This window comes from Strongylocentrotus purpuratus, unplaced genomic scaffold, assembly GCF_000002235.5.
Source record: "Strongylocentrotus purpuratus isolate Spur 01 unplaced genomic scaffold, Spur_5.0 spur5_contig_867, whole genome shotgun sequence".
NCBI lineage: Eukaryota > Metazoa > Echinodermata > Echinoidea > Camarodonta > Strongylocentrotidae > Strongylocentrotus > Strongylocentrotus purpuratus.
Window position 1 is genome coordinate 99,204 of NW_022145576.1, and position 10,602 is coordinate 109,805.

General features: G+C 37.7%; 1 protein-coding gene across 1 annotated transcript; it reads right to left on the minus strand.

Moving 5' to 3' along the window:
* Positions 1–5,029: 5,029 nt before the first annotated feature.
* On the minus strand, positions 5,030–8,073 carry LOC115919994 (type-1 angiotensin II receptor B-like). The gene is made up of 2 exons (XM_030974794.1): positions 7,516–8,073; positions 5,030–5,437 (listed from the first exon to the last, which is right to left on the minus strand). Exons 1-2 carry the CDS (start codon positions 8,071–8,073, stop codon positions 5,030–5,032), a joined length of 966 nt encoding a protein of 321 aa, XP_030830654.1.
* Positions 8,074–10,602: the final 2,529 nt, after the last annotated feature.

Sequence of the window (10,602 nt, forward strand, 5' to 3'; positions counted from 1 at the left end):
ACATCCATATATTCGATGCAGTCTAAGCCACACTAGGGACATTTAGATTTGCACGACGAGAACGTGGACTGCTACGTGTGACATCAATTTAAGGCAATGTGACGTCCTTTTAAGGCACTGGCAGTGACGTCACATTGCCTTAAAAGGATGTGACACGAGCAGTCCACGTTCTCGTCGTGCAAATCTAAAAGTCCCTATGTACGTCCGGTTGCAGACTTCCAAAAAATCAGAAGAAGCTGCGGTCACCGACAACCAATTTGCAAATCTTTGTATTGGGTGATCAGTTGCAGATAAGTTGTAGGGCAGTTGACGATTCAAAGAATTTCGTAAACTTATCTGTGACCGCTCATGGAAACATTTGCGCATGTTGGCAGTTGTTCGGCGATTGATAGGCAATAGGGACTTTTAGATTTGCGAGGACTGACACGTCGTGTGACGTCCATTCAAGGCAGTGCATTAAAGGGACGTCGATCGTAGCAATTCACGTTGTCTTCGTGCAAATCTAAAAGTCCCTAATGATGATAAACAACTGGACGCAGATCAATGGCCAATGTAATGATTATTCATTTATGCACCGGCGGTTACAATATGACACGCAGGGGGGAAATTAATATTCATTTCAGAGGGCAAACAAAAAGTGTTCATGAAGCAAGTCCATAATTTTGGCAGTGATTATTCTAAAATGCACAAAGTGGAACGTGTAATTCAAAATCGTGCAAATATAACAATGACAAGGAAAGAGTCTGACCAAAATATTGAATCTCAAAAAATTTAGTTGAGCCAGAAAGAATGGAAAGACATTTATTATTAATTGGACGTAAATAAGCCTTAAAAACAATGATAGCTTACTTTTTATTATAATAAACACATACCTTTAATTGTTCGGTCTAAACTCGATTAAAAAAAATAAACCTACACGACCATGGATTACTCAAGGTATATTAAAATCAATATCGAAATTGTTATATAAGAAATCATTACGACACCCCTCAAATGAAAAATAATCAGAAATAAATTATCGTTATAAATTAACTTCTATCATCCATTTATCCCGTAAATAATATTATTCAAATAGTGATAGTAATGGGAATAACAATTAGTTATTATGGCAAATTATATACCTCACTTAAGTAATCCAGCAATCTGATTGGTCGAAATTGCATTCATAAACTTTAACTGTTCCCGAAAATTCCCGGTAACCATGGTTAAAAAACAGTTCAAAATCCCAATAACCATGGTTATTGGGAAAATAGGTCAGTCTCCATGGTTACCCCATAGGGTTACATGTTAAACTAGATGGAATTGGACTGCGCGCAGTCGAAAATGATGCCTCCGTCATAGAGCAATTTTACAAACCGAAACGGAAGAAATTTTTCAAATTCAAGTTCAATTGTAATCCATTAACATGTTCTCAGAATATCGTGATTACAAGCAATTTCTCATAAACATATATGACCCTTTGATCTTTGACCTCATGACCCTAAAATCTACTCAGTTCATTGGCTCTGCAAGATTTCCTGAGTTAAATAGTAATCCATCTGTCAGTTCTAATGAGAATGCGTCCACAAGCTATTTTTGCATACATAATGAGCCCATGACCTTTGATCTTATGAACCATTCATTGGCTCTGCAAGATACATAAATGATCTAAGTTTGGCAGGAATCCATCAATCTGTTCTAATGATAATACGATCACAAGCTATTTTTGCATACATAATGAGCCGCATGACCTTGACCTTTACCTCATGACCCCAAAATCTAATCAGTTCATCAGCTCTGCAAGTAACATACATGACCAAAGTTTGGCAGGAATCCATCAATCGGTTGTTCAGATAACGCGATCACGAGCTGTTTTTGCATACATAATGTGCGCTGTGACCTTTGACCTCGTGACCCCAAAATCTAATCAGTTCATTGGCTTTGCAAGATACATACATGACCAAAGTTTGACAGGAATCCATCAATCGGTTCTTCAGATAACGCGATCACAAGCTGTTTTTGCATACATAATGAGCCCTGTGACCTTTGACCTTTGACCTCGTGACCCCAAAATCTAATCAGTTCATCAGCTCTGCAAGATACATACATGACCAAAGTTTGGCAGGAATCCATCAATCGGTTGTTCAGATAACGCGATCACAAGCTGTTTTTGATTACATAATGAGCCCTGTGACCTTTGACCTTTGACCTACGTGCTCCAAAATGTAATCAGATTGTTTTCCTATAGTGATACACACTATCACTAAGTTTGAAGTATAAATCTCCAGTGGTTCTTGAGATATCATGATAACAATCTCAATGTATGGAATTTCATAAGTTGACCTCTGTGACCCTTGACCTTTGACATACGTGCTCCAAAATCTAATCAGATCGTCTTCCTATGGTGATACATACTATCCTTAAGTTTTAAGTTTAAATCTCAAATGGTTCTTGAGATATCGCGCTAACAAACTCAATACAAGGAATTTCATAAGTTGACCTCTGTGACCTGTGACCTTTGACCTACGTACTCCAAAATCTAATCAGATCGTCTTCCTATGGTGATAAATACTATTCCCGAGTCTTAAGTTTAAATCTTAAATGGTTCTTGAGATATTGTGATAACGGTCAAACGGGACGGACGTACGGACGGACAACCCGAAAACATGATGCCTCCGGCACCACCTTCGGTGGCGGAGGCATAAAAATGGTCTGAGCGATCGAGGATACCGTACGTGTGCGAAGAATTGGTCGGTAATTTCAATACAATTGAATCTCGATCGATCTTACCGATAATTTTATCTTGCATTGTTGACATGAAGACGAAAATAAACTTCCAAAAACAAAAAAACAACATCTGCCGATAGATCTTGATCTAAATTCGTGCCAATATGCATTGCAAAAGTAAAAAAAGGGCCTGTTTAATGGAGCAGCCGCGAAGGATCCACCACGCGAAGCCGTTTCAATCCATTTTAATGTATATATAAAAAAAAAAAACTGCTTTGAACGGTAACAGAGCGCGATAGCCGAGCGGTTTAAAGCGCTGATCTTAGTTACATCACCTTTTGTACGCAAGAGATCGAGTCCCATCTTCGAAAAAAAAAAAAATTTTCCCTTTCTTTTTTTAATTTTTTTTTCGGCATATAAAAGTATTAATGACTGCTTTAATATTCGAGAAATAGTTGTTTTTATACGCTCTCGGGAAGGTTACAATTGGGCTATCACCCTCGGCACGCCTCGGGTAATAGCACAATTCTAACCTTCCCTTGAGCGTATAAAAACAACTATTTCTCTCAAAGCAGTCATTAATACTATACTATAATCTCAATTCTTGGTTCTAATAAGAATATGCAAAATATTCATAAAACTGTTGATAATGGGCAAAATATACCCTGGCCAAATTGCAAATGCTTTTAATAATTATTTCATAAATGTTGGTTCAGAATTAGCAGATTAACCACTTACAAAACAACACTATTTAGAATATATACAAAATAATAATGAACAATCTTTATTTTTGGTTCCGAGAACTGTTTATGACATTTTGGAAATTGCACAGTCATGAAAGTGTAGTAAATAAAGTGGATACGATTAAATTAGTTTATATCTGAATGTTTCATTTAAAATATTATTCATTTTTTATTGCTTCCCCATTGTGTTGTATTTTTGATTTATCTCTCACAATTCCTAATTTATTGAAAATAGCAAAAGTAATTCCTTTATATAAGAATGATGACCCCTCTCAAATGATAAATTAAAGACCAATTTCTTTGTTACCGAGTATATCTACAATATCAGACAAAATTGTACATAAAAGATTTTATTCATTTTTGCATATTAATAATATATCAATACCTAACCAATATGGATTTAGAAAAGATCACTCAACTGATTAGGCAATTTTGCTATCATGTGATAAATTACTAATTCATTCGCTAAGAAAAAACACATTGTAGGAATTAGTATGGACATGTCTAAAGCGTTTGACACTATGGATCATGGATTATTGATATGTAAATTAAAAGCTTATGGAATTAGAAGCACCATTATTTTATGGTTTAAAGACTATTTAAATAATAGAATACAATTTGTTGATTTTAAATGTAATTCGTGGCTAACTTCAACCATTAAATGCGGAATGCCACGAGGCTCCCCTTTGATTTATATTAATGACATTTTAAACACAACAACACTCTTATAATACATTTTATTTGCAGACGACACTAATATATTTTAATCACATTTACATTTAAATACTCTCATTGAAACTTTGAATTATGAATTAGACAAATTATCTATTTGGTTTAGATGTAATAAAATATCATTATGAGCAAAAGAAAATTTATATATTCTAAGAGTTTGCACTCTACACACAAACTTGCTGCGAATATAATGTTGATAGGATCCCTATTGTACAAAAAGATTCAGTTAAATTCTGTATTACATTAAAAAGCAAATATCTCCACAACACAGATCATTAAATATATTTATATCAGTACGTACATTGGCTTTTTGTATTAGATTTCTAAAATTCATTATCCAAATTTGCATTTCAATTTCACCTCTAAATCTTATTAGTTTCTGATAAATGTCAGTAGTGTTACAATTCGCCGAAGAAGGAAAAATGTTTAATCCGTTCTTACTGACCAAGAACGGTCGAGTTTATTGTTTGAATTGGATGGGTATCACGTATCAGTCTGGCCTAAATACGATTAGGAAGTCGAATAAACAAGGATGGAGATGCTAATAGCAATTGCTGACCCTTCCCCTTCTCTCTCTCTCTCTCTCTCTCCCTCTCACCTCTCTCTTTATGGTGGTTAGCCTGCATAAACAATGTCAAGATGTATCGATAGATGTGTGTGGTTGTGAGAATGCGTGTTTAGGAGCGCATGTGCGTACGTACGTGAGTGAGTGCGTGCGTGGGTGCGTGTCTCACCTCCCTCCTCTCTCTCTCTCTCTCTTTCTGTCATATTACCGTCATTTTACTTATTTCCTTATTTATTTCGTTAATTTGTCGGCCTCGTAAGATGTAGGTCTACTAGGATGACCACTAATTAATCGTTGATCCTGTGTCCCTAACAGTAGAGACCCCAGTAGAGACCCCAGTCCCTGTCCCACTACCCGACCCCGCAGGGTGAACAGATGCCCTCCCCGGGAGCAGACGGAAAGCCTGAAGAACACCCCTTCGAAACGCCTTGTTCTTAAACACGTAGATAAAGGGATTCACGCAGGAGTTGAAGAGGGCGATGATGACGGTGAAATGGTAGTACTGCGAGGTGAAGTCGACACGGGCGCCGAGTGTGAAAGCGAGAAAGAGGAAATGGTTCGGTCCCCAGCATATGACATAGAAGAGAACGACGACCCAGAGTGTCTTCTGCATGTCGTCAGCTGCTCTAAACTGCCATCGGTCCTTGTTGATTCCAGCTTCACCATCTAGAAATATTGGAAAGTTCATTGGCTTCGTGAGAAATAATGAGGATAAAATATAGATATACTTATACCCATCACAGTGTTACAATAGACTCCCGAGTTCCCGAGCTCGTCACACCGGTGGCTCTTTTTTATTTTATTGTGAGCACTTTTTAGCCCCGCCCCCCCCCCCCCCACTCAACGCATATGCTCGTTCCCTCTTTTTGAAAGCACCCCCTATCTGAGTACTGCCAACATTTCCGAACCCCCCTTTCTCGTGCTTTTTGCGGGCTTTTCCTGCCTTGGAGACCCCCTAAATTCGGAAAAATGCTCAATGTACCCCTCTTAATTCGGAAAAATGCTCAATTTACCCCCCTAAATTCGGAATAATTTCTCAGGAGTCCAAAGAGATGAGAGAAAAAAAGAAAAAACACCCCCTTTTTAAAGAAATCTCTGGGTGAAAAGTCAAATACACCCCTTTTTTTACAATTCTCGCGCCGGACTTTGTCTCACGAAAAGTACCCCTTTACCGGACATTTTGGTAACACGCATGCGGTCATTCCGACCCCGGAGTGGGGGGGGGGGGGGCGGGTTTTTAGCCCATACCTTTACAATCGAAAGTGCATGACCGACAGCATATAGTCGCTGGTGTGACAGATTTGACCACTTTATCAATGTTTTTAGGACGTGTTTTTTCAAACTATACACCCGTTTCCAAAGCTCATTGCGTGGTCTTTTGATCAGTTTTCAATGATAAATACAATGACGTATGAATCAATATTAGAAAAATCTTTTGGATCCCCAATCCCAAATAATTTAGATACATTCATCAGTCTGCAGTCCGTCTTGAAATACAATATTTATGGATAGATAGTTGTGTGAACTTCTTAAACACTGGTCTAATATAGTAAATACTGGTAATAATTTGAATTACTCAACAGTTCCTTTAAAAACAGTCACGAAACCGAGTTGTTTTGATACAAGTAGTAAAATACACGCACGTAGGTACATGTCAGTGATAATAATGGAGAGTTTACTCTTTCTCTTCTTAATTTCAAAATAAAATCGTAAACCGACCTCGTTGTGGTTGTCCGCTGTTAAATGATTTTGCCTGATTTCGGAGCGAGATGATGGCACGGGTCTGGAGCACGAGGGTAATGACGATGGGTAGAGCATACATCATGACGAAAAGAAACACTCCAAAAATCTGTAGTTCGGCGAAAGGGAGTACAGTGATAAGGTAAGTTCGCTTGCCTGGCAACCTTCAGGGAGTGTAGCAAAGTCGAAGGAAAAACAGGGACATGCGCCAGGGGTCTACATGTACGTTATTTTTAAAAATTAAGAACCTCCGGAATTATGAACATTGTTTCATTTTCAAAATTGTGAACCGTATTTCATTTTCGGAATTGTTAAACCCTATTTCACTTTCGGAAATACGAATCTTTGGACCAACGAACATTATGAATTACGAACCCTCAAAATATAAACGAACCTTTGGAATTATGAATTTTCGGAAAATGACATGTAAACTAATCGTTTCATACCGAGACTTTTTTCAGTACTTTTTCTTCTAATATTTCTTCAAAGGCGAGAAATATGCACTAAAAGAAAAAATATAAATGATTCAAGCCCTACCTAAATCTAAACGGAGAAATCTAACTCACCTCTTATCCTTTTGTGTCATTATGTTCTTTTAAATTTAAATCAATAAGCAACTCCTTAAAGGCCCATTGCACTACTTGTAGCTACTTGCGCCCTCTATATAACAAACAATGCTTAATCGGTGACCATTGGTCCCCCATGATCCTCTTTTTCTTATGTTAACTGAGAGCTGAGTTGATGAGATAACCACCTGTCCAGTGACCTCGTAGGGCGGTCTAATCCCTCCTGTAATCTATGGCAGATAAGCTTTAATATCAAATTTTAACTTTTATAAAGATCGAAGGACGTAACCCGTCTCACACCAAGCATATGTTGCTATATTAGTCCCTTGACGTTATTTTTTGTCATTATTCTAGTCAAATGCCCTTTTAGATCTAGAATCCTTCATAGGAGTGACCCCCACCCCCCCCCCCCCCCAATCCTTCCGAACCACCTCAAAATAATATCTAGTGGCTAACTACTTACCATTTGATCGACTCGATTCGAGAAAGGGATGAAGATACAGAAACCATTGGATGGCTTATAAGAAAACATGTGATAGAAACACAGGAGAATGGCGAAAACCCAGCAGGAGACAACCACGATGATGGCAAGTCTGGGTGTGAAGTAAAGCTTATACCGGATGGGATGGACCACTGCGAAATAACGCTCTGCGGTGACAGCGACGAGGCTACAGGCCGAAGCGACGATCGAGGCCCACAGCACGGCCTTCGAGATAAAAAGCCGACAGTAGAGCTGCCCCGCCAAACCGGACGGCGCAGGTGGAAAATTCATGAACAGGTGAAATGGAATGACGAGGAGGGACGTCGCGAGGTCATTGACGGCGAGATTGATGATGAAATGGCTGGTACGAGTACGGAGCGCGGGGACGCGGAGGAGAACGAAGCAGACGAGAGCGTTGCCGGTGATTCCACAGAAAGCGATCAGGCCGTAGATCGTGCGGACAAAGGCGCTATTTTCGATTCTACCAGCCGTCCATCCCACATCGAAATCCTCTATGATAGAATAGTTGGTAAATGGCATGTTTGTTGATCCGGAGAATGATTCCATAGCTCAAGCAACTATAACGCTTGCAGATAGTTAACAATTTTAGTCTTTGAGGCAAATTAGGTCGTGTTGATTAACACATCAACGCTAATGATAAAGGCTTTTGAAATTTAATATCCAACTTCCCCCCGACAAAGGTTTTCGCGTCCGGTTGGATGAACGACAGGTTATCAAGTTAGAAAGGGTATGAAGAAAATGAAGAAAATGCACAAAATATGAGAAGATTGAGAACGAAACAGTTACAATTCAACTATACGCCATACAGAAGCGTTTAAAATTGACCGTCTGTTTCGAATGATGTTTGACGCGAAGTTCTATTTAGATACATGTATTCTAAAGACTTTTGAGAAGTTGATGCTTTGGTTGCTTTGTTGCTGCTATCTATATGGGTGATCCTGAAAACGATGGTGATTACCAACTCGACAAAACAGAATAACACAAACATCGATGTTATACCTCTTTTTATTGATGCTAGTCGTACACCCCTCGAATCTTGTCTTCAATTCTCGAATGATTGTGAAGAAGAAAAGCCTCTCTTCAGCTTGAAGTATCAGCTTGAAGTATGCCGGTTATCTTACAATCTCTCACCTCACAAAGAGAGAAAAGAGGGTGTGGTTTGCAAAAGCACAATACTTCCTATTCCCCGAGCTGATCCTCCCCCGGCGTAAATCGTTCATTAGAAAGGTTGAGGATTTATACGGCCATGCTGGCAAATCTCCCATCGCCTCAACTGCAATGTTTAAAAAAAGTAAAAACCTAAGTGAACATTGGAATTCATAATGATGCATGACGGTAATATGGATTATAGCCAGATGCTTGAATTATTATCTTTATCTGCAACGAAATGGAAGTGTTTGAATAATAGATATAGAAAAATCCATTGTAACTATAGCAACGTAGATGTTTAAATGGACTGTTAAGAATAATTTCGATATCCTAACCATTATTGATCCCACCTATCCTTCTTTGTGACGTTAGAGACTAGACTAAATGGGCAATTCTTAAAGGGAAGGTTAAAGTTCTATTAAAGATAAAAAGAATAATGAGTTTATAACTTTTTTTTAATTTTTATTTTCGTCTCAGTTTAGAAGAATATATCAGATAATCATATGTAAAGGATTTCCCTTCAAAATATGACCCCATATTTGAAAAACGATAAGAAATAGCTGAAAGGGTTTGGACCAACCTTTTCATCTCTGAAAAATGCCCCTATTACAATCTGAAAAGTGTCTCTTTTCGTTCGACAGATGCCAGTTTTCCATTCTCACAAGTGCCCTTTTCCACTTTTCCAGATGCAAGAAAATGACTCATTTTCACCTCTGATGATTGCTAATCTTAATTTGATATGTGCACCTTTTCTTTTAAAATAATCTTTTTTTCCCCTTCTGATAATGTCCCCCTTTTCCTTTTTCCATTAAATGCGCCCCCAATTTAAAGCAATTTAAAACCCTTTTTCTTTACTCTTCCTAAAAGATCGCTCGCTACGCTCGCTCGCATTTTTAGGTGATAGGATAATGTTACTAACAAAATGTCATTTTAGCCTTCCATGATTAGATGCGCTTAAATCTCATCAGGATTTGTTTTTAATCCTCTTTTTAATTATAAGATGTAATTTTTCGCAACGCGAATTCAAAATTTTATTTTTTTGATTCGCTCGCAAATTAATATTCAGTCCATCAAACCCAACTGCAAAGTATGATGCTTTAGCAGTATCTTGGACCGTGTAAAGAGAGAAACAAATGTTGTTATCACTCCTGATAATGGAATCCCAATTGTTCCGAAATAATAGATCGCGATGGTGCTGGGTCAATTTCTACCGCCCTAAAGAAGGAACACGAATGCCTAAACCATGCTAGATTCAGATTATTATTATTCACTTTAACAAGATCATCATCGTGTTTTTTTAAAACAAAATGTCATTGCCAGTATTTTTAAAGCTCTAGCCTACCTTCCATCAGGATTGATTCTAGCAGACCATTTCTTCTAAAACCCTTCTTAAACTTCGATCTATACATGGCCTACGTTTTCTAGCGAACCATGTTCTCTCCCCGATTTCACAAACGAAAGGATTCTTTTAGAGCAATAATTACGATTTTCAAAGGAATTTTCTGAAGATATGATTGCGATCTCGACATGGTGTGTGCGATATAAAAAAAAATATGGCCAGTGGTACATATATGCTAACAATAATATGCACAATGATTGAGCTTTGAAACTCAAAAGCAAAATTTGTATAGAGTTTTTCCTCCTTTTCTTCTTTCATATTGTCCGATTTAATATGATGTCTACAGGATTTGATCATTTATTTTTCAAACGGACTTGCTAATGTGAGTTTACCACGAACAAAATTATTTCCATTAAAATTTAATCAAAATCGATCTATTGTGTAACTATTTTTCATTTTTTACATCTGCCATTATTTTGTGTCTCTATCTATCTCTTTCTCCCTCGTTGACTCAACCAATGTCTTTAAAAAGTAAGCAGTTTTAATAATAACAACAATAG

Bases quoted from the DNA above. Each gene is read 5' to 3' on its own strand.
- LOC115919994 (XM_030974794.1), bottom strand. From the start codon at position 8,073: ATGCCATTTACCAACTATTCTATCATAGAGGATTTCGATGTGGGATGG. The intron at 5,438-7,515 runs GTAAGTAGTTAG...TTTCTCACGAAG, and splicing joins CGAATCGAGTCGATCAAATG to CCAATGAACTTTCCAATATT.